The sequence below is a fragment of the Ovis canadensis genome, chromosome 7 (assembly GCF_042477335.2).
Source record: "Ovis canadensis isolate MfBH-ARS-UI-01 breed Bighorn chromosome 7, ARS-UI_OviCan_v2, whole genome shotgun sequence".
Classification (NCBI taxonomy): Eukaryota; Metazoa; Chordata; class Mammalia; order Artiodactyla; family Bovidae; genus Ovis; species Ovis canadensis.
In genome coordinates this window covers 36,462,515-36,488,147 of record NC_091251.1, presented here as the reverse complement: position 1 = coordinate 36,488,147, position 25,633 = coordinate 36,462,515, and the positions used below count along the sequence as shown (strand labels likewise).

At 37.2% G+C, this 25,633-nt stretch overlaps 1 protein-coding gene across 50 annotated transcripts in view; it reads right to left on the bottom strand.

The window, feature by feature from the left end:
• Nucleotides 1–2,251: 2,251 nt before the first annotated feature.
• The window catches only part of HNRNPC (heterogeneous nuclear ribonucleoprotein C), a 44,787-nt gene continuing 21,405 nt past the window's right edge, over nt 2,252–25,633 (bottom strand). For 15 of the 50 annotated variants that reach the window (XM_069595876.1, XM_069595877.1, XM_069595878.1 and 12 more), the window contains 7 exons: nt 22,510–22,787; nt 20,287–20,362; nt 19,411–19,458; nt 4,167–4,327; nt 3,500–3,613; nt 3,103–3,263; nt 2,252–3,003 (listed from right to left, as the gene is read on the bottom strand). In XM_069595876.1, coding sequence (XP_069451977.1) covers nt 2,920–3,003; nt 3,103–3,263; nt 3,500–3,613; nt 4,167–4,327; nt 19,411–19,458; nt 20,287–20,362; nt 22,510–22,750 — 885 coding nt within the window. In that variant the 5' untranslated portion in view covers nt 22,751–22,787 and the 3' untranslated portion in view covers nt 2,252–2,919. Of the gene's footprint in view, nt 3,004–3,102; nt 3,264–3,499; nt 3,614–4,166; nt 4,328–19,410; nt 19,459–20,247; nt 20,363–22,509; nt 22,788–25,633 lie in introns of all 50 variants that reach the window. The other 35 variants (XM_069595891.1, XM_069595892.1, XM_069595902.1 and 32 more) reach the window with 3 other exon arrangements.

Genomic DNA, 25,633 nt, shown 5'->3' with positions numbered 1-25,633 from the left:
AAAGTTACTGACACAATCTGCTATGGTTTTGAGGCTTTCTCCTTGATTAATAAAAATTAGAGTAACTCGGAGGAAATGGCAACCCACTCCAGTGTTCTTGCCTGGAGAATCCCAGGAACGGTGGAGCCTGGTGGGCTGCCATCTATGGGGTCGCACAGAGTCAGACACGACTGAAGCGACTTAGAGAAAGAGAGAATAACTTGGAACCTTCAAAATCCCTAATTTAATCTCCCAACATTTGGAATTCTGCCATTCTAGTCAGGTAGCCATCTATACCCAGCCTTTTCTCTACAGCTTAACTGGCCAAATTTTTACTTTATCCCTAATGTTCCTCCAAACACTAAACATCCTCCAACGTAGTGTCCCTTATTATTCAAACATCACAGTAGAAATACTTGTTCTCTGTGAGTTACAGCACTGATAAAGCAAGTGAGGCTCTTTAAAGTTACTTAGTATCCCCACTCTGCATTATTATAAGATTTACTCATCACCCTCATTTCTATGTCACACATGCTTACTACTGTTAACTAGTTTCTGCAAGTAATCAGGGTACTACTTTTTCTTTGACCTCTCTGAATTCAACTGAAATGCATTTTCTTGGTCAAGGTGATCTTAACTAGGGTCCCAAAATTCAAACCCCACTTTATACTGGTGCAGCTGAATTTTCCTCACACTAAATAAAAAGGTCAACTGTACAGAACTTTTTAATGTGGCTAAGTCCTTCGTTCTCCCAGGTTATAGTCAGTAATGATGCTTCCTGGTTCTCTCCTGAAAATAAAATTAGTTCAACCGTGATCAGTCCATGGGGTCACCAAGAAGTGGATACAACTAAGCGACTAAACAATGGTCGGTCAGAGTGGTCACAGGCAAGGCATGTGTTCTCAGAAAAAGTACACTTTAAAAACTGATCTCTAAATAAAAGTACCCTAAAGCTTCAAGGGCATTAGATTTCATGGTATACTGAGAAAACCTATTATTCTAAATTTTATATCCAAGCAAATGCAGCACTGTATTTTACTTTGTTTTGAGCTTTCCATAGGGTTTTCAATACATGGTTTCAAATGGAATGAAAAACAGACACTTTCCATGCCTGGGCTAAGTAGTCCAATATTTTAAAATACTGATGGCTAACAATTTCAAAACAGCGTTTATTACCATCTTGGAACTTGGACCTAGACATTTGAGCCTTCTTCTAAGGATTTAGTTTATTTTCTTGTCACCAGTCATGTGCTAAATTCTGAGTTTGTGTAACATATGAGAACATATGAAACAAGGCAGTTAGAAGTACTTTTGACCAAGGTCCTAACAAAACCTACTTATATACAGTGACATGAGCTACAAGGGCAGTCCATAGTCCAGCCTCTCCCTTCTGTCCTACTTTGTCACCTGTTAGATAAAGTGATTTATGGAACCTTTATAAATAGGACATGACTTCTGTCCCTACCAAGTTGTATATAAATGCCTTTGAAACAGAAGCAACTTTCTGGGAAATCCAAGGGCGCGTAAGTTTTAACAGCCCAAACTGACCATGTTTTTGTCCTGTCCTGCTGGAAAACCTGAAGCATGAAACATACATAAAAAGAGCCTTTCAGGACAAGGCAAGCATCATAAACCTGAAAGCGGTTTAATAAGTCCAAGTTTGGGTGCTAATTAGTACCATGCCTAAAATTAGCTTGAATGGACTGAATTAATTGTAAGTAAAATAAACGTTTGACTCTGTCCTCACAGTTTGGTAGGAAGGAACAGACTACAGAAGACCAGGAAATAGCTCTACAATCAGTAAACACTGAGGCACAGACTCAGAATCCATTCGGTTACTGGGGCTATAAATGGCAATTAAAAAACAAAATGGAAGAAAAGACAAGTTTCATTCTCCAGCTGTTTCACTCTTGACATGTTTGAACCTCTTCTACTTAAGGATGAAACAATTCAGCACACAACAAAAATCTCAAAAAAGGTGCCAATTGGATCACAAAACATTGACAAAAAGGCTTAAGGAAGTTCCCAAACTTTTTCATTAGGCCTTAAAAGCCATTTTTGCAAACAAATCTCCACTTCAATCCAAGTGACTTGTCTCCTTGATTCAACACCCACCCCAATGAAACCTAAGTTGAAGTGTATGTTGGTATGCATAATAATTATGACTCAAAGATATTTATCTAGTACATTCTAGGGGTTTTGTGAAGGCTGCTGTGAAACAAAGAATTTGAAGTAAACAATTATAAAATACAAAAATAAAAAAATCAGGGTATTTATTTTTTCTCCAAATTCCTGGTTTTAATAAGGTCTTGTTTATTTTGAGAAAAAAAGGTCCCAAACATCAGGCTGTTCACAAAAATAACCCACAGTATCAACTTTAGAAAACAAATCTTAAGACTATTACACTAGTTATTTTTCTAGAGGATGCACTTAACATGCCAACTCTCATTCACAAAAATACATTGTTACATTTGTGTTGAACAGCCCCACACAGCACTCTTATGTGGGGTATAACACACATACCTCTAACTCAAAGCTGCTCTCAGGTTCTACTCAACTAATGAGACTGCCTTTGTAGTTAGGGAAGCAACTATTGTATGAATGGAAAGAACTGTACTCCCTGTATAACAAGAGATTATTTTGGAGACAGTTGATAAAAACCATACATCCTTTTTATTGTTAAGTCATAAAGAGGTATCAAAATTAAAAGCAAAAATTACAGGGTAAGACTTAACGTAACTACTAGGAGGGTCAAAGGAAGTGAAAATGGGACTAGGCGCAGGGCAATATGAATTAATGAACATGGGAAGGACAAGGATGGGGAGAACAGTGAGCATGTGCTGAAGATACTAGGGGAGAGGATCTGGTGAAAATTTTGATCTTAGACAAGCGCCTAGGTAAAGAAATAATGGGACAAGATTTCTAAACCCCGCTATGTGCTTAAGAGTCATCCTCGCCATTGGCGCTGTCTCTGTCATCCTCTCCTTCCTCAGCCTCTTTTTCATCATCCTTGATCAACTCCAGCTGTGAGAAACAGACACAAATAGGATGGAGTTAGAGGCACTCCATGTGGCCCTGACCCCCCCTCCACCACCTCTTTCTTTCCTTTCCCGTGGTTTTCACCTGGTCATCCCCCCGATCTTCATTATCATCATCATCCAGTAGGTCCCCCTCCTCAGCAGAGTCATCTGCACCCCCCTCAGACTCCATCTTCACATTAGTCTCATCTTTCTTCAGGGAGCTGCTGCTCTGCTCCTCTTCTGACTTATCATTCTTCATCTCTACTGGGGATGAGAAGGACAAGTCTGTCTAGGGGCAAGTAATGTCCACAGGATGTAGGCAATCCCCACTAACAGATCATAGAACTGCAGCACAAATCTAAATCCTCCCACAAAATGCCCTTCCCAATTCAAATTCCACAAGTTTCATATTCAATTGCTTTATACCCCACTATTTCAACATGTACTTGCAACTAGCTTAGGTAACTACTTTACACCCAACAAGCAATAGGACCACTTACCTCCTTGTTTGCTCTGTTCTTTTTCAATTTTTTCCAGGCTTTCCAGTAAAGAGTCCACTTTTTGTTTTATCTGGGTTAACTCCTTCTTAATGGTCTGAAGGTCATCTCCTTTCACTTAATACAAACAAAAACCTAGATTAAAATCAGATGTACTAGAAGCTACCAGATAACCAAACACATTCCCCCTCTAGACTATACAATGGTGGTCAACATGAGATCCTTGAAGAGAAATGGAGCCTATACCAGACTGTCCTAGTAATGACGTGGGGGTGGGGGTTGGGGGCGCCTCACTGATCTGTTGATTATTAGATGAAAATGGAATCTAATGAATCTATTCCCTTAGGAGCAGCATTATTACTTTTGTAAGCCTGCTAAAAAAAAACCCCTCAATTCTATTTTAAAGCATTTTCTAGTTTTAGCAACATTATTTTATACACTGAATGGGTGTTGCAACTCCTTAAAATCTAATGACTTTTTCAAATTACCAAGGCCTTAAGGACAAAGGCTGCCTAGAGCTGACCCCTTAATCACTATTTTCTCATCTTCCATTATTTGATTAAACAGTTATTTGTACAAACATAAAAGTTTTGAATATTAACTGCGTTGATCTCTGAATTTCAACATACAAGAAATATCAGAACCAGAAAGCTGCAGTAATAATACTTACACTTTCCAGACTTAGAAGAAGATCCCCGCTGTCCACTCTTAGAATTGAAGCCACTTTTGCCCCTTCGTGAGGTGTTTCCTGATACACGCTGGCGTTTTGAGGGCACTACAGCCCGAGCAATAGGAGGAGGAGGAGGAACACGTGCTGGGTAACTGTACATCCTATTGGATAAAAGGAAAACAGAATTTCTTCACAAAGAAGTCAGGAAGATTCCAACAACTGTATCCTTATAAAATGATATATATTATTGTCAATTGTCTAGCAATTAATTCTTTTTGCTACGTTAATTTCATTCATAAGGCCAATTTATTCTTTTTAATACTGCAACTGCACATATACACACAATGGTTGCCTTAATCTCTGGACATAAAGGTTCCTGTGTACAATGGCATTATTGATAGAACCTTACTTTTTGCCATGAATGGCCTTTGCCTTTCATCTTATTCCTTTCATATATGTGCTACAGTATTATAAGGAAATAAAGTACTCACAAATGACTACAATTAACCAACTTTGCAAACAGTGCTCTTATTAGCTAAATCCCTGGCATTTTCATCCACAGAAGCATACAAATATTTATCACTAGTTTATAGCATTAGGTTGAACCATATAAAACTTCCATGATTAACTGCTTTTGGCCTACAGAAACAGGCATTTCATATGTATTAGCTGGGTGTACATACCACTATCAATTCTAACAACATTTAGCATAAGCTCCGCTCAAAGCTCCAACAGAGGATATTGTCTATCTTGTTCACCATTCACTAGTGCCTAAATTCATTGCTCAGCACACATTTAGCTCTCAAAAATTACATATTTTTCAACTGCTGCTTCCACTGAGTAAGTATTCCTGTGACTGCTAAAGATATACCAAAGTGATGGCATAGTACTGGTGCTTACATTTGTAAAGAGAAAAAAATAAAACAAAAACCTTCCCACAAGGACATTAGTTCCAGAAAGTCTTTTTATTCCATGTTATTCTTTTTACAAAAGCCTGTAGGGCATAAGTTAAGATGTACCAGTAGGAAAAAAAACTAATAATTCTAGTTCTGAACCACTTTAGCTATTGACTCCAAGGCCAAGGAACAATCCACCAACTGTTCCCCCACCTAACTTCAAAGCGATAAAATTTTAAAACCCTTATATAATGTGATGCGTCTCCCTCTTATATGCCTCATCAGTAGCTAACAGTCTCCAATCCTGGCAGTGAGAACATTGATTCTGCAGTCTCACAGACATTTCTTTCTTCTGCTCAACCTTAACAATATAAAAATGTTTCTATTCTGTTTTAACAAGGCAAGTAGGTATGACAGGAACATTTTCCTAATTTAAGAGTATGTGTGTACTATCAAATAAGTGAGGGAATCAACCCTCGGTAAGTTATTAAAACAGTTTTGTTTTACGTTCCAATAAGGAAGTTTGAATCCTAGGAAATAGGAAAATTTAAGATCCTGTTATTCAGAAAGTAGGCTCATGCTTCTGCAGGTTTCTTCTCAGTAGAAGAGTATTAACGGAGCTGTCTGTCAGTTTTAATCCATTTATGGGAATTACCAAAAGAGCTACTTAGTAACTTTTTATTGTAACTACTTTCTTCCATTTTTACATAAAGCTGTTTGTCTTTTGGCCCCAAATTTTCCAAAGTATAATGATCCAGAAACTGTAAAATATCAGTGTTCAGAAACTACTTTCCTTTGTGATGCTCTGTACAATTTCTGAGAGTAAAAAAGTGAGTTACCACACCTTTAGGCATGAAACAGCTCATGCCTGAGCCCTGCTGGATTTAGAGATCTAACCTACTTTCCAACCCACTTACTCACTGGCATCAGTCTCCAAGCCAATGAACTAGCCATTCCAGATTCCCTATCCTCTAAGGCACTGTAATTTCTTTTTTGAACCATACTACTTCATCTTACCAGGGTATATATCTCTGTAACAAAAATGAAGAAACACACTGTGTATTTTCGATTTATGCAATAGTATCATGAACACAAAGGAAGTCAAACGCTTTAGTTCTCTGAAGAAAAATGATCAACTGGTTATGCTGAAGGGCTTTTAGGGTCACAGAACTGCTGCTTAAGCAAAAAATGGGCTCTCAAAAAACTCACCAACATTTCTCCAAGGAAGTTTAAGTAGACCATGCCTTATAAGATGCCAAAGCTCATCAATGTGAAAACATGAGAAGAGAAAACAGGAAGAGAAAAACCACACCTACTGAGAGAATCTTTTTGGTTATAGAATAGATAATAGGATGCTTCCTATAACAGCTTCAAGAACCAGGTACAAACTAAGTAACCACTTCCCCCACAAGAAAGTTATACAGTAAATCACAGGAGGTAATGAAAGAGCTGAATTCTCTAATTATAAAGCCCAAGCCATTAAAAAGTCTTCATGGAAGTTACATTGTTACTAGAGAACAAGCATTGAACACTAAGAGAATTGTGATTCCACTGAGTTCAGAACCTGGACACTAAGTGTTAGTATAAAATCTAGTCAAAATAAAAACAAAACTAAAATATCATTTTAAATAAACACTTCTGGACACACATTAGCTAGTAATCTAACAGATAAGACAAACAAAACAAAAACCCTCTACCCTAACCTCCAAGGTAAAACATGAGCATTACAAGGCCTTTATTAAATGTACAGGCATTCAAAGGCAAGCTTCTTCAATGACTGAATGTAACACAGTGACCTCTGGCCTCAGAAAACCTGATTAGTAATACATCTTAACTACTATCAAAGTAGAAACAACTAGAATAAAGTATTGGCAAAAACCTATATTCTCCAGAATGTTTACTTAATGAACCATAACTGTTTCTGGTCCTAAAAATTGGACAGATTTAGGAGAAGGCAATGGCACCCCACTCTAGTACTCTTGCCTGGAAAATCCCACGGACGGAGGAGCCTCGTAGGCTGCAGTCCATGGTGTTGCTAAGAGTCAGACACAACTGAGCGACTTCACTTTCACTTTTACGCAATGGACAAGGAAATGGCAACCCACTCCAGTGTTCTTGCCTGGAGAATCCCAGGGGTTGGGGAGCCTGGTGGGCAGGCGTCTACGGGGTCGCACAGAGTCGGACACGACTGAAGTGACTTAGCAGCAGCAACAGGCAATCAATTAAGATTACTGCCCCCATTACAATACTGACTTATCAAATTCAGTTTAAACACACATTCTCATTATAATTTCATTCAAGGGTTAGGAAATATTTTTTCTCCCACTACATTATTCTTCATTTGCAACAGAAAAATGTCAAGATGAAGTTTCTTCCTGATCATCTTTGATTTTCCTAAGAAAGGGTCAGATTTTATAGGCTACTTGTATTTTGGGGCTTTTGGATGTCAGACACTCCCTCCAACTGTCTGCTAAAATTCTGTGAATGGTTCAATTTACAACAATCTACAACTTATACAACTTCAATTTTAAGTTTCCCAATACATCATCCACAGTAAACCTTCACAACACACCCCTTACGTAACATTATGCTGTACAGATTTTCTACAAAGAAAAGGAGTTTTACAACATTTATCTATCTGGCCTTGTGTGGATGAAGCAGTACACTGGATGAGCAGAGTTATCAACTACTGATACTCATGAATACCAGAATTTAAAGGAAGTGTTCAAGAATCAAAATCTTCTAGACTTCCCTGGTGGTTGAGAATCTGCCTTCCAATGCAGTGCATGTAGGCTCAATTCCCTGGTCAGTGAACTAAAAACCCACATGTTGCAACTACAGAGCCCACGTGCCACTAGGAAAGATTCCATGCGCTACAACTAAGACCTAACAGTTAAAAATAAATAAAATTATTAAAAAATCAAGACCTTCAGTAATTGGCATTTTTGAACATTATACTCTTTAGAAAACCATCTGAAAAACCTTATTTGAATGATTTAGGTAACTGTCTTCTGATCTTTTTTAAGAAAATTACCAAATTTTTCACTAGACTGGATTGACAGCACAATACCCTCAGTAGACTTTATGTCTTAAAATTGCTTTTTAGTAATTAACACAATGAAATTATCTTAAAACTTATTACTGAAGACTACGGTATAAAATTCTTTTAAATACATAATTTAGGAACCAAAAAATTTTAAAATCTACCATAATAAAATTTTAATAGGACATTTTTTTTATCTCAGTTTTATTTTATGAATGAGTAGACTGTTGCCTTTAATTACCTAAGGGAAAAGTGCTAAAAATGACTATGAAGTATCAGTCACTCAATCATGTCCGACTCTGCAACTCTTTGCAATATAGACTATATACAGTCTGCCAGGATTCTCCATCCATGGAATTCTCCAGGGATCAAAGCCAGGTCTCCCACATTCTTTATGGTCTGAGTTACTGGGGAAGCTCTACCCTCATGCCTATGTAACATGTTTAGTTCAGGTTTACATTAAAATAAAGCTGATGTATCAATATTTACCCTCAAACCCCTCATTTTCAGGATGTAAAATTTATCCTGTTGACCTTTAAAATAAATCCACTAGTGAAATTCTTATAATTCTTATAATTTGTGTTGTATTTCTATATTAAGAAATAATTTCTAATTGTTATTTGTAGGTACCCCTCCACAAATGTTCCCTTGACTAGTCTGGGAACTGGATATGACTATAAACACTTGTTTTGATAACGTAAGGAAGAGTGTCAATTACTAATGTAAATTTACAGTTGTACTTTATGGTCCTTAACTTTCTTTAAACTGCTCTTTTGGTCCATTAAGGATACAGCTTATCTGTGCGACAGTTAAAATTACTGTTTTTAATTACTGTTTAATTACTGTTTTTACAGCAAGTACTGCTCAACTAAATGATTAAGGGACTTAATGATAAACAGGTCTGCTGTGCAGGATTCATTCAATATATAAGGGCACCGAAACATCAAATTTTAACTAAGTTTTTTTGAGCTAAAGAAAAACAAACAGAAACACACACACACCCAGAAAAACAAAGGTTTATCAGTACCTCTGTAAGGTTTAGGAACTTTGCGCAAAAAACAGTGATCAAAGCTGGGGAACACCACACGAACAGATACTTACAAAGAGCAGGAATCAATAACCTCTGTATTTGTAGAATCAATGAAAGCAATCAATAATTGGCTCTGTAATCTTTTGAAAAGTATTGGTGATGTAAGTATTTAGAGGTACTCTTGCGAAGTCAATAGTACATTTGGTTAAAAATATGAAAGCCACTTAAGCAACTATACTGAATTTTCTTCATGGATTCACTGGTAATCTATGTTAATCTAAAACTATGTTTCATGGGAGGGCAATTTGAAAATTTACCTAAAATAAAATTATCTGGGTGATAGAACATAGATTGCTTTGAGTCCTTTGAAATAGGACTAGATCCAAAACAGCATTAGGAAAAATAACTTTTAAACTATTTATAAAACTTTCCATCCATGTGATGGGTGGAAATCTTTTCAAGTCTGCTCAATTTTCAAAGAATTACACTATTACTCAATTGTTATGATGTACTCAATAAACACTCCCAAATATCACTTTGGATCTTTCCAAAAGATAATGTCTTAAACTGTCAGTGTGGTCCAATTTTTGTTTTTTTTTAAAAAGGTGAAAACTACAAAAGGAGATCAAACCAGTCAATCCTAAATGAAACCAATCATGAATATTCAAAGGACTGACACCAAAGTTTCAATACTTTGGCCAGCTGATGTGAAGAGCCAACTTATTGGAAAATACCCTGATGCTGGAAAGACTGAGAGCAGGAGAAAAGGGCGAGAGAAGATGAGATGGTTGGACGGCATCATCGACTCAATGTGCCTGAGTATGAGCAAACTCTGGGAGATAGTGAAGGACAAGGAAGCCTAGCTTCAGTCCATGCGCTCACAGCAACTGAGCAAATGAACAACATTTATGAAAAATACTGTTTATAAACAGTAAGTTAGAAAACACGTAAGACCATTCATTATTAAATTCTCATGTTGTCAAGCCAGGTCAGAGTATACCTCTCTCACTTACAATAAAATTTCTTTAAAGGAGGTGTCTGTGAAAACAGATTTGTGATCACCAGGGGACACAGTGGAGGAAGGAGTTTACTACAAGAAAGCTTCACGGCAAATTTTTGGGAGATATGGAATTATATCTTGATTGCACTGGTAAATACATAGCTATGCAGGTAGAAACTGTACATCCAAAAGAGTAAAATTTAAGTTTTGTATGATATGTCTGCTTCCCTGTTGGCTCAGTGGTAAAGAATAAATATGCCTGCCAATACAGAGGACAATCCCTGGGTCAGGAAGATCCCCTAGAGAAAGAAATAGCAACCCACTTGAGTATTCTTGCCTAGGAAACCCATGGACAGAGGAGCCAGGCAGGCTACATGGAGTCACAAGCGTTTGACATGACTTAATAATGACTAAACAACATGATGTCTCCACAATTTGTCTTTCCATTCTCTCTTGAATTGCCTTATAAAGTCTTGTGCCCCCCTCCATTATGAAAACCTACCCTTGACCCCAATGAACTCCACACCTGCTACTGGCCTAATTACATCTCTCAAAGTGGATGTCTAATAAGGAACTTATATTAACATATCCACAACTCAACTGTTATATTCACCCCAAACCTTTGTTCCTTCTATATTCTTTCCCCATCACTGTTCCTATAAATTCCTAGCCAAAACTTTGGTGACATCAGTGATTTCTCTCAGCCCTCACAAAAATCTGGAAGAAATGTATGTCTGCATTAACTTCAAATACAACTACTATTCAGCACTCCCACTGTCACCGCCTTGGTCCTTCCCCAAATGACTGTCTGCATAATTCCATCAGCCCCTTTCAGAATGATCTAGTTAAAATAGTAATAATAAAAAAGATCCTTTCTGTTCAACTATCTCCAATAGCCATACCCCCATTCAGGGTAAAAACTAAAAATAAACAGTATCGTAACATGCTCTGTATGTGTTCAACCTGTCCATCCTCTCTGAGGCCATCTATTTTCCACTAGTACCCGTGATACCCACAATATTTCATAGTAAGATCTTAACAAATATTTATTGAGAAAATAAATTTTCCTAAACTGGCCTATAGGAAAGAATTTATCACAAGTCATATTATCAACAACAAATAACAAACCAATCTATCATTTAACTGGAAAGCCAGTAGGATTCAGCTCCCCTTTTTCTAGTTTTATAAAAACTACTGGGAGTTTTCCCCTAAGAAAATTAGTTTATTATTGAAAAAAGTTCAATAATAATTTAACCACGAAACTGAATCCTTTTTCAAACTATTGATAACAATATAAAAATAAGATCCTGTGCCTATAATATATATGATTTAAGACTATTACGTCATGCTCCCTGTAAGGACATCACAATTTCCCACTGATGAGCTCCTGCTAGTATACATTTTGTACTCCATCAATCTATTCCTCTTGCTAAACTATTCTATCTCATAGTAATAAGATACTTATCCCTGGTAAAATAAAAGTCCTGGAAAGGAAGTTCATCCACCTAAACAAGTCAAACTCTTGGTGGACTTCTTTCTTGTTCCTCTGGATTATACTTTAAGAAGGTATCAAAGTATGTGTTAGATGCTCAGTAGTATCCAACTCTTTGTGACCCCATGGACTGTAGCCTGCCAGGCTCCTAATTCCATGGGATTTTACAGGCAAGGATACTGGAGCGGGTTGCAATTTCCTTCTCCAGGGGATCTTTCTGACCCAGGGACTGAACCCAGATCTCCTGCATTGCAGGCAGACTCTTTACATCTGAGCCACCAGGTAAGTCCTTGCATCGAAGTATAATCTTATCCTATTTATCAAAAGGATATCTCCCTCCCCCCACCTTGAAAAATAACATTAGTTTCTTGGATATTCTTTCAACATTGTCAGCTTGTCCTAAAACTAGTCTGGGTTCCCTAACTTCTGAAGAGCAGTCCTTGGTCCTTTTCTTTCTTATACTTAGGACTAAGTCTGTAGCACTCTAAGATCTGTACTATCAAATCAAGTAATAACTAGCCACATGTGGCTATTTAAAACAAATTTAAATTCAGTTCTGCAGTTACATTAGCCACATTTTCCATATGTGGCTATCTATGACACCAATACTGCAGATACAGAATACTGACCTCATCACACAGTTCTACTGGACAGCATTGTTCTAGTTTGTTCCTTCCAGACATCTACTTACTTTCTATATATAATTTCCAAAGAGTCTAGAATTCTATGACATTTAAAAGAAAAAAAAACTAAGAGTAATAAACTTCAAAAATGATAGTATCAGTTACTGTATCCATAATCTTATACCAAAAATATATGAAAAAGCTTTTCCCAATATAAAATTGGCCACAGAATCTGTCTGAATACATTTCTCCAAAGAGAAACAACCAATTAGCACATGAAAACTCAACATCGGTTTTAAGAAAATACAAATAAGAACCACAAAAAGCTAATCCTCACAACAGAATAGCTTAAATAACAAAGACACAACAAAACAGATGTTGGCAAGGATGTAGAGAAATTAAAAACCTCATACATGGCTCAGTTCAGTTCAGTTGCTGAGTCATATCCGACTCTTTGCGACACCATGGACTGTAGCACTCCAGGCCTCCCTGTCTATCACCAACTCCTGGAATTTACTCAAACTCATGTCCATTGAGTTGGTGATACCATCCAACCATCTCATCCTCTGTCATCCCCTTCTCCTCCTGCCTTCAATCTTTCCCAGCACCATGGTCTTTTCCAATGAGTCAGTTCTTCGCATCAGGTGGCCAAAGTATTGGAGCTCCCGCTTCAACATCAGTCCTTCCAATGAATATTCAGGACTGATTTCCTTTAAGATGGACTGGTTGGATCTCCTTGCAGTCCAAGGGACTCTCTAGTGTTCTCCAGCACCATATTCAAAAGCATCAATTCTTTGGCACTCAGCTTGCTTTATTTATAGTCCAACTCTCACATCTATACATGACTACTGGAAAAACCACAGCCTTGAGCAGACGCACCTTGCTGGCAAAGAAATACATGCCATACATGGCTAATGGGAAAGTAAAATGGTACAGCTGCTTTGGAAGACAGTATGGCAGTAAGACTCAGCAATTCTACTCCTAGGTACATACCTAAGAGAAATGAAAACGTGCCCAGGCAAAGATGTGTATACCAGTGCTCAGAGCAGCATTATTCAAAATATGGAAAACAGTTCAAAAATCTACCAACAGATGAATAGATAAACATACTGCAGTAGTAATAAAAGGAATGAAGTACTAACACAGAGTGTAACATGGGTTAACTGTTGGAAAAAAACATGGAAGAAATGGGTCACAAAAGACATACCTCATGATTCCACTGACATGAAATGTCCAAAATAAGCAAAGCTATACATAGAAAGGCAGCCTTCCTGGTGGCTCAGTGGTAAAGAATCCACCTGCCAATGCAGGAGATGAGAATCCCTTGGTCAGGAAGATCCCCTGGAGAAAGAAATGGCAACCCACTCCAGTATTCTTGCCTGGGAAATCCCATGGACAGAGGAGCCTGGTGGGTATAGTCCATGGGGTTGTATAAGAGTCACGATTTAGTAACTAAAAGGACAATATAGAAAGTGGTTGCCAGGCCTGGGGATAGAATAGGGAATGACTGCTAGTAAGTTGTTTATTTTTAGAGTGGTAACATGTTCTAAAATTGTTATCACGGTTGTAGTCACACTCTGAATATATATGTTGAACTGTATACTTTAAAATGAATTACATCTCAACAAAGCTAGGTTTTTAAAAAAATATTAACATCAAGGAGCTTGACAAAGCATATCTGAATGGAGAGTCCTAAAACAGCAGAGGTCACCGATGGGTTAGGTAATAACGTACCCAGAACACCACTTAATTCAGAGCCACAAAACAGATTCTCTGATATGGATGCAAAAGATTCCCTTTCAAATAAATATCTCCCACTTCTCAACAAGAGTCCAGGACACAAATTCAAGTCTAACAGTATCATATTTATGCTCAAAGCGTAATCATACAAATCTACACATTAATCTAAAATCTGAGAACATGTTTAGTTTCCCATAAGCAACAAACAGAAGGACTATTAGCAAATGAAAATTCTCACCCTTTGCCTAAAATGAAGATCTTAACTGTCAACTAAAGCAGCATTCCTCAGCTTTCCCAAGCAGCCAAGAACTCTCTGGTTCTCTGAATCACATGCCTTTCCAAGCAGATGATCTCACTCAATTCTCCAAACCTGAACATTTTGCGTACTCTTCTTTTGTACACACATCCAAAACCTCTCTCTCTCAGGTCCAGTGTTGCTCAGGAATATCAGAAAATTGAAAGAAAAGGAGGGAGCCAAGAAGACAGCTCCTCTAACACCAATAAGGGCGTTGGCAACTGAAATCCATATACTGTATTTTTTGACTAATTCAAAACCTAAAATAGTTTGCCTAAAACAAAATAAGGGCTCAGATATTAGTTTAACACTTATGATGGTTGTTACCATCTTTCATTTGTCTTGCATTTTCAATGGCGATTCCCCCACTTCAATTTCTTTTCTCTACTTTCTGTAAGCATATCTTATTGGAAAAGATCTGGAGGATAAGTATCAACAGAATTGCTTATTTCCCCAAATTCTAAGAACTCAAACCTTTCACAGACCTGTCACTTAGCAAAAGATTACACCTTTAATGGCATAATTCTAGTCATAAAAATAAAAACCTCATCTCGACTTATTATTTTAGACATCTTGACTTATTTTAGCCCCAGAAAGCACCTGCTCTGATAACTGTGACCCAATAAATCATGCCAAGATTAGTCTACCTCAGAAATTTCTCCACATTCCAACATTTACAATGGTAAATGTCTTTCCCCCTCCAGTTTCTCTTTTCTAGTCATGGGGTTGTTAATAAGGTATCACTGCTAATAGGATCCAACTACTCAATGTGTTCTTTCCAATCACAGCTGGCTGCTTCCCCAAATATGCTAGGCATATTCATAACCCTGTATCCTCACTCTGTCTAAAAACCTCCTACTTAATAGCAAAGGCAGGTACAAATATTGCCCTTTGTGAAACAACCTGGAGCTCTCTAAATTTTAACAGGGTAGCTCACACTTCCCCCAAGGGCACACAATTCGTCTTTCTATGGGACAATCCTGTATAAAGCAGAACACATAGCAGCCAATTAATTTCACAGCACTTTCTTCACTGCATAACACAGCGCTCATCATAAATGCGCCACATTTGATCTGCTTGTAGACTTACTTCCCTCCTCCTTTCATGGTATACTAGCAATACTTAATGTACCTATATGTGCCATAATAACAGCACTCTGAAAAATCTCTAGTGGAACAACTTCACAGTTCAGTCCCTTATGCACTGTTGACATTGGTATCCACGTAACATATGCAACTTCTGACAAGTTATTTATTATAAAGTCCTCAAAGACCACAGAACTAAACTCAGGGTCCTTTTGAAACCTGCTTAACAGGTGTTTGCCAAGTCTCAGCTATCATACCATAGCCTATTATCAAATCTAAGTAAGCATGTGATTTTCTTGTGTTCCAAAGTTCTTTACAGAAGAATGACTGAGAAAGAACTACTCCATTGTCATAACTGAGTGCTATTTCTTTTATTTAAATTGACACAATTCACATACCAAACCAATAGAAACCCTTTGAGTATGTACAACTTAGTGATTTTTAGTATTCTCACAAACTTCTGCATCATTACAACTCTGCAATTCCAGAATATTTTCCTGGATGATTATAAGAGAAAGAAAAAGCTTTAATGCCTATTTCCAACAATGTACCAATTATTTTTATTATAGCACTTCTGGCACAACAGCACAACCTGCTTTCTAATTGGCATTTATATCAAAAGTGAATGACTAAATCTCTACATGGAAAAAGAAATTGAGAGAAATTCATTTAAGCATTTCAAAGAAAATCACTCAAAGGAACTGCTTCACACAAGAAGTCCTCCAACAGCAACTACTCCAGCAACAATTTCCCTAGAAGCAACAAGACTCAACAGGATCCAAGTGGAAATGGATCTCTGTCAGCTTACAGGCTGTGAGACTTTCAACATCAAGGTAACTGATGCAGAGATCCTCCTCCACCACGAAGGCTTCCCCAGTGGCTCAGGGGGTAAAGAATCTGCCTGCAGTGTAGGAGATGCAGGAGACGAGAGACGGGAAGATCCCCTGGAGGAAGAAATGGCAACCCACTCCAGTCTTCTTCGCATGGGAAATCCCATGGACAGAGGAGCCTGGCAGGCTAGTCTATGGGGTGAAAAGTGTCAGACAGGACTGAGCATGCCCACCAGCCCCTATCATGAGTAGTCACCCTAACTCAGAAAGCTACTTTGGGGCTTGTCTTCCTACCAGAAAAAATGTGTTAACAAATCTTTGAGTAATTATAAACTATGTATGACAGTTTATAGCCCATTTGAAAGAGGTGACAGTGCATCTGAGAAACATTAAGAAGTATCTAAAATGGCAGTTTCACACATGTTGGTAATTTATGTTAAATTCACTTAAGAACTTCCAACATATATCAGAAATGGCCTTAAGAACAAATAAAATGACAGGCCTAATTTACATAATTTATGAAAAAGTAATTTGCACTAAGACTATAGAATCCAGTCCTCTGTTGCCTCCTCAGAGACAGCATATATTAATATATACCTCCTCAGAGATAGCATATATTAATATATAAGTGACTCAAACTTTAATGTTTGATCATCCTCCAGTATGAAAAGTATTCACAATCTTTGGAACTGGTGCATCAAAACCCATGAAAACCCAAGCAAAAATAAAAATCACTCTAATTCTCCTAACAAAACGTCATTAATCACCTACTCCCTGATATTGAAAATGTATCTCCTTAAGAAACACCTAATGCTTACATTCCTAAAGTTTCTGACAAAAGTCAGGCTAATGATGATTAAATTGCATAATACAATCAAATACTCTGGTCTCCTCTCCAGGAGAGAGAGGAGGGGCGGGGCATTAGACCGGAAGGGGCGGAGCATTAGACCAGAAGGGGCAGGGCGGAGTATTTCATTGGGCAGTGTTTAATAAAATACTCTGGTCTCCTCTCTGACCTCCCATATGTAAAAAAAAGAAAAGAAGAAAACAACCTGAACCTGAACTAGGCTCCAAATCTACTCCACTAGTTCAAAGGAAATACAGATGACAGGTTAACATGCTAAACAACGCAAAATACAACCTGCAAAATCAAGTCTGGAAAACTTGGATGATTAAGGAATCTCCCTATCTTAAGTGTAAGTGGTATTGTCATTGTGTTTATAAAATGTCATTATGCTTATAAAAGCAGTCTTTATCTTACACTGATACTTTCTTACATAAATTAAAATGTTCTATATTAGTAAACAAAAAACTTGAAATAACTACTAAAAAACATGTCAAAATAAACACCAGTCTTCATTTCACTATGTATTAGTTTAGACTTCTGTCACATAAGGAACTGCAAGCTAAAGATGTTAGATTTTGTGGAAAGGAATGGTGGGGTCCATGATTCCCTTCATTTAAAATGAAGGGAGTCAACAATATATGCATAAGCAATAACGTATGTCAGTGTTAACAGTGCAGCATGTGGGATCTTTCCAGACCAGGCACTGAACCCGTTTCCTGCATTGGCAGGTACCACCTAAACACCAGGGAAACCCAAGATTAATTCTTGATTAACTGAAAGCATAATAGTATTTGAAGGTTATACATAACGCAACCTTTGTCCACGTTTCCTTAGTCTTCATAACAACTCAATTAGTAGGCATTATCATTTTAGGGGTAAGAAAACTGAAGTGATATATGACTCTGGTCATAATCCTTCTGCTAAGTGACTAAGCCTTTGGATTCTTCTATCAGCTGCCGCCCTAATGTAACAATAGGCAGTAGAAATGCCAAATGTATGTCTTAAAATATTCATGTGAATTTCATGTTCTTAATAGTGTGACTAAGCAGACTGATTTAACCCCCATTTATATAACAGAACACAGAGCTTTCAGCACATCTCAGAGCCAATTTCCCATCTTCTTTTAGTAAAGAATCTAAAAGTTAATTTATGATGTTACGAAGGTTAATAAATATCTTAACCTTAGCAATACAGATAACAACTAAAGGTATTCTCTTGCTCTTGAAAAACGAGTGAGGCCAACAGTGGTGGTGTTACCAGTTTTTAAGACCAAATAGCAGTGGTAAGATCTATGAAGGTATTTCTGCAAACATCTCAGTGTTTTCATTATTCCTTGCTTTCTCTTTTACTCAATTTCAAAATTTATCACTTAAAACAACTTTTCCCAAACTTACTTCAAAATTTATCACTTAAAACAACTTTTCCCAAACTTACTTAGAATGAGACGATGCATCTATATCAACTTTCTCATGATTTTTCAAATACAAATGCTATTCTGGGGGCCTAAGAAACCATTATTCCAACCCCTCTGCCTTTTAGAACTGTTATCATCTCCAATCTACAATACAAATCTTAACACTTAACATGAATGCCTAAAGCAATTTGCATTGTAAATTCATTACATATGCTTATTGTACCCTATTCTGGTTGGTTTGCTTAAAGGAGACTACTGAAAGTTTAAGGAATCATTTTTTATATTTTTGCTGTAATCTTCTATAATGCAAATCTAAACAGCTAATATGCAAAAAAAAAAAAATAGAGAAATGAGACTGCTAATTAAATTCCCTTTATCACTGGGCAAGTCAGTCCTTACATTTATGTGGCACAAATTAAAACAAAAAACTGACTTGTCAAGAAAAAGCATTAGTCCAGAAAATATTGGACATGTCTCCATATGCCCTGTCAATATATATATAAACTGATTCTATAAAATCAACAACAAAAAAAAATCACCCTTATCTAGTCTAACTCTAATGATTTGCAGGAAGTTATTTTTCCATTGGGCTTCCTGGTGGCTCAGATGGTAAAGAATCTGCCTGCAATGCAGAAGACCTGGGTTAGATCCCTGGATCAGGAAGATCCCCTGGAGAAGGGAATGGCAACCCATTCCAGTCAGTATTCTTGACTGGAGAATTACATGGACAGAGGAGCCTGGATGGCTACAGTCCATGGGGCTGCAAAGAGTCAAATACAACTGAGCAACACACACTTTTTTTCATTATGTTCTGACAGAAAAGAGGGGGCTTTATTTGAAAACATGTTTGTTATTCATTACTACAAAATAGAACATTACCACAAAATAGAAAAATAAATGGTTCTCACTAGACAGCCTCTAATCGGAAGAGAAAACATCTTAAACATACCTGTCGTAATAATCCCGTTGAAAGTCATAGTCCAAGTCAAAAGATGAGCTGAAAAACAAATACCAGAGAGGATTAATTTGGACCTGTTGACAACAGCAGATGGAAAAAAAAAAAACCCACCCTAAACCAACCCAACAAACAGATCAACAGATTAGCATGGACTAATGCCCAATCATTAAGCAACAGATCACTAAATTCCAACCACTTTAGGCCACTGGACATAGTGGCCGAACTACAAATTTAGCTATAAGATTGCTAAAATGCCAACACATAAGAGCTAAAATAAAAATATGGAAAAACACAATAGTAAATTAAACATTCTTATGTCATCCTCTTTCCCTTTCTTACTCCCTCCCCAGCTTCTCAGAAACTAAGTAACTCCTTTTGAAGGAATTTAATTTATACTAGTAGGGCTTCCCTGGTGGCTCAGATGGTAAGCAATCTGCCGGCAATGCAGGAGACCCGGGTTTGATCCCTGGGTCAGGAAGATTCCCTGGAGAAGGCAATGGCAACAACACTCCAGTATTCTTGTCTGGGAAATCCCATGGACAGAGGAGCCCGACAGGCTCTACGTCCATGGCATAGCGAGAGAGTCAGAGACGACTGAGCAACTAACACTTTAAATACCAAACTACTCTTTAATAGTAAAAAATCTCAGGAATTCCAACAACTCTCTGGGAAATGGGGTAAAATGAAGTATATTAACACAAAATTAATAAAGCAGTCCTTTCACATACATAAAACATACTACAGTTAACCCTCCCCACATCCAGAAAACAGATAGAGAAGATGCCCACTGATGGACACAATGCAGTTATAAATAATAAAGTTCCGGACCTGAGTAGAGGGGACGGAGAAGGGTGTTCTGGTACTGACCCGTACATCTCCGCTGCAGATCGTTTCACACCTGCTTTTCCTCGGTTCACTTTTGGCTCTGCAGCCAGATTAATATCTGGGGGTGGAAAAAAAACTTTAATGACAACTCTGTTGGGAGGGAGGTGTCTCAAACTGCATCTTTCTAGAGTGTACATGGCCATATAATTAAACAAAAGTCAAATGATGTATCTCATCTTTCCTTGTTATATAAAATCGGCTCAAGATTTTTTTTACAAGGTTAGGAGTTAATCCTCCGTTTCTTTGTCCTCTGTTCTCTACCACCAAAACAGAAAGGCAAAACATACGAAGTCTGTCTTTAGTACCTTTTACCCTCGACTTGAATACCTCAATGAGAAACTGGGGATTTTTATTCTCCTTACAAATAGGATAAACTGAAAAGCTGCATAAAAAAATAAACACTGTACAGTGAACTGCTTATAAGTAAACAATCTTCATATGCATGCACATACTCCAAGAAAAGGGAAAGAATTAAAAGAAAACAAATCTAGTTTCCATATACAACATAATTTTTAAAACACCTATGCCAAAGTGCCCAGTTGCTCACCATGCCACCCACTACCTATCAAAGAATTCATGTTCCTTTTAACAGACGAGACAATTTCTCAAAAAACAATTAAATAAAAGCTAGCCAGCTCTCCAAAACTCAGTTCATCAAGTGACCACTGGAAAAAGACTTTTAAGTACATTGTCTTATCTGCTAAACACCATTACATTTATGAATAATCTTCAGAGTATGAATAATCTTCAGAGTCTGCAGTTCACTAAAAACTCATTTCTAATTTTTAGTAATTAATGTTTATAACAACCCTGCTTTTACAATTTTGACTTTGGAATCATGAAGATTTTATAAAACTAAAGGTAGACTTTTTAAAAGCAGTTTAAAAAATGTAGTAACAAGATTAACTACACTATGTATCCAACTGATTTTACAACCTCATAGAATTATTTCATGATAGTGGAAAATCTGCATTAAATTTACAGTTGCCCCTCCATTATCTGTGGTTTTGCACTAGGATTCTACCAATGCTCTTACAGTAATGTAATACATACGTAGATGTGAAGTCATGCAATTCAAACATGTGTTATTCCATCAAGAGAATAAGTCAATATCCAAAATTGAATAATTTTAATAAAAACAGAGATATGATTGCTTGAGGCTGTGGTACAATGCACACATAAAAATCTGACATTTTGTTTTCTTAAAAACCTAAGTGTCCCCTATTCTGCCCACTGAAACTAACAAGATGCAATTAAAATTCAATAAACACTCCTGGTATACAGGGAGTGGGTTTCCAAATAATTCCCATCAAAAGGAGCCAACACTCTTATAAGATACACAGATGACCCAGAATATCCTGTGGTGCAGTAAGCAAGGGAAATGCATTATCACAAGAGAAAGGTCTCAAGGACACAGGAACCAACTTAAAGGTGGTCTATCCACTGGCCAAAGATGAGATATCTCGAGTTTCAAACAACAGTTTTCACAGGACTGAAACACATATAATGAGATCTCAAGTTTAAAATATAAATTATCTGAATAGAGCTCAGATCTCATTTCTCAAAAATTTAAACATGCTAGATCAGAGGTGAACCCTATTGGGGAACTAATATAAGACAACCTTTTATTATGAATCACCTCAAGTTATCTAAATAACTAACCCTCTCAAGTTATCTAAATTCTCTTGACAACCACATAGTAGTATTACCTTCAGTAAGAATAGATAATAAACCGAGGTAGCATGTGCACGCACACACACAATTATTTTAACGAAGAAAAGCCATGTAGGCTGCCCAACACGTAAGGCCCTAACATACATCTGACTCTAGAGCACATGACTAAGCCCTGTTGTCTTCACCCAGTCGACTGTGTTCAAAATGACACAGACATTTTAAGCAGCAAAAGTACCTTATGAAATATTGTTCCTCTCTCTCCTACTTTACTCAAGACTGCCAACTAAGGGTTATCCAGTCTCTACTACACCAAATGGTAAAATTTTACAGGCCTAAAATTCTCTTTAGACCTATAAACCTTATTTTTATTTTTTATTAGGCTGATGTCAAGACATAACACGCCGAACACCTCTCTGAATAACAGCTTTATGGAGAGGGAGAGGGAGAGGGGAGAGAAAGAAAACATGAACAGAAGAACTCCCAGATGTGAATTACATAATCAATGAAAAATTAATTCAACCCAGATCTTACCTAAAACCTGGCCAGCAATCATTCTGCCATCCTCTCCTGCCACAGCAGCCCGGGCATTTCTCTCATTAACATACTGAACAAAGGCAAAGCCCTTATGAACAGAGCAACCCACGATTTTGCCGTATTTTGAGAAGATTGCCTCCACGTCAGATTTCTTGACCACAAGGGTATTGAGATTCCCAATGAATACACGAGAGTTCATGGAGCGAGGATCCGTCTTGTTGGTAACATTGCTGGCCATTGTCTTTGATGATCCGGTGCCTCACAAAGCTGAAAAACTGAGAGGGGAAAAAAATGCATTCAGGTGAAAAAAATGCTAAAAACAAAATAGTCCTTGATAAAAAACCTGTTCTACTCTTATTTTGAACCATTCCACCTACAGTTATCAGTCAACTTAAACAAAATGGATCTCACAGCATCAAGTTTATTAGTATTCAGAGACTTGAGCCCATGAATATATATTCTCATAGAAATTCAACCTCCTCTTCTGTAATACACTCCTGCTAGACTATCACTTCAAGGGGGGAAAATTCCTCTTCACATAATACACACAATCCTCTTGGAAATTATTAATCCCAAGTGACTTCACTGTTTAAAACTCCTCAAGCAAATCAGAACCCCTTAATCTCTCTACCATAAATTTCTGTTTTTTCACTGTCCCAGTTATGCTAATCGAACCATCCCTTGCCATCTATCAATAACTCCACCTTTTTGCATGTTGCTTTTATTGAGTCTCACTCGTTACCACATAAAGAACTCCAGTTTCTGCCCAAAAACTATTTTTTAGCTGGATGAATGTGGACAAGTGACACTCTGCCCTTCAAGTTTAATTAACTTTGTTATATGAAGGCAATAAGTAGAACCAACTCATTCACTCTGGAAATAATCTATTTCCAGGTTTATTTCCAGATTTATAGCATCCAATAGATACTTACATATCAATACCATTTTTACAGAATGTTAATGATTCTTTATGTGAAAACAGTACAAAATATAGCTAGGACATTTAATAATGCTGGATGGTGATGATGATAAAACTAGAAGGTATAACACTGCCTTAATCAAAAAAGAACCAGAAGCAGTAAGGAAGAAAACACAACTTTGCTCAGACCATTTCAAAACAAAAATTGTCTTTATATATGTTACAGAGGCATAGTCTGTAACTCTGTGGAGATTCATGAAGTCATTTTAGGTCTTTTAAAGTGCAAGATGTTTTGATATTCTTTAGCTTTTCTATCAGCTTTTCATCTACTGCTCCTTCCCACTCCAACCACCAAAGTTAAACAGGGCTTAAGATGGATCCAGCCATCTAGAGTAACATTCTTAAGGTTATTTCCCATTCAACCCCTTGAAAGGTACTGAATAGCAAGGTCTAGTATTTCTTAACTTTCCAATCCTCAAGAAGATAATGACAAACTAGTTCTTGTAGATTATGTCTTATATACATGTAAAAAAAAAAAGATGGTATAACATTTACACATGACCACTACCATTCTGACCCTTCAAATACCTTGTCTTTTCACACACATACTGAGTCTAAAACTTTAAAGCTCCTATCCTTCTGAAATTCAGGAAACACCCTGCTTTTATTCGAGTTTCTAAATTGTTTATCTTTACAATTTTTTTGATACTAAGCAGTAAAAATTAACCTAACAGTGGCTACTCAGAACCACTAACAGCCTTTCAACTTAAGCAGGAGCACCAAAAAGCCTTAGAACTCCAAGAGGGATCAAAACAGAAACCTACTAAGAGGCCTAACTGGTTTCAAATAATAATACTTCTGCGTGGCTCTTAAAGTTTGCTATTATTTTAAGTGGAGACATAAGCCAGTTTTCAGCAAATTTTTTCACAAACACACACACACACACACACTCAAGTGATAAATACAGGTAAAAGCTCACTGAGTTTCTTCTTTAGTATTTATTTATTTGTGGTAGGCAGGATCTTCAATCTCTGCCCCAGCATACAGATCTCTAGTTGTGGTTTGCAAAATCTTAGTTGCAGCATGTGGGGTTCAGCTCCCTGACCAGGGAACAAACTCAGGCCCCTGTACTGGAAGGCAGATTCTCAACTGCAGGACCACCAGGTAAGTCCCTCTCCTTGAGTTTAGTAAGAAGAAATTAATTGTGGGTAAAGCAGAAACCTATGAACAGCATACAGAATACAACTTTGTGTCAATGCATCCCAAACAAAACTTCATAATGCACACTGGTAAGGGCAAGTCAGAAGCTAACATGCATGTTATATATCACTGTGGGAGAAGCAAAAGAAGCAACTAGGAGCCCGGAAGGGCCAAAAAACGGAAGAACATCAAAATATCCAGGTAGTATGTACTGGAAAGGAAAAGAACAAATGTTAGGAAAAGCAGTTTCAACAGGGAGGGTCTTGCCTGAGTCAATAGTGGGTGAGTACAAGGTACTGCAGTAAAACTGTCCATAGGTGCTAAAGCAGCTCAAGTCTCTAGAGAATCTCAATACTCAGAAGCCCCATGTGCATTCCTTTCTCCATCTCTTTCCTCCTCCTCCTCAAACTACTAACTTCACAATAAAATCACTTTGTTCCTTTAAAAATAATTCTACTACCTAATGTATACCCCTGGTAGTAACAGTCTTACTCACTGATACAAATTTGATGTCTTTTAATGCTGTTTTTAGATACGTTCCCCTTTAACATTTATCTGTTGAAGAATCTTGAGCATTTGTCCTGCAGTTTTTCAAAATTTCATACCCTTAGCATAATTCCACATATTTTGTATTTTCAGAAATTGGAAGCTGTGATCAAAGGCTTGATCAGACTCACGTGTGACACTTCTGCAAGGTTATATTCAAGTAGTATTATCTTTTTGTAATGTTATTCATGCTAAAATTCTACCAGATCTCTCTAGGGATTATGGTAACTCAAGCTTATCCTTAATATTATTACTTAGAAAGAGCTTGAAAATAGTTTTATCAGTTCCTGCAACTTATTAACAGTTTGCCTGTGTCCTTTGTATCTGTCAGTTTCGCTGGGTATAAAATCACTGAATCACATTTTCTTTCCTTAAATATACTCCATTTACTTCTGGACTGCCACAGAATCATTCCAAACTATAAACCTTGCTGGCAAAGTTCTATTTTCTCAACCT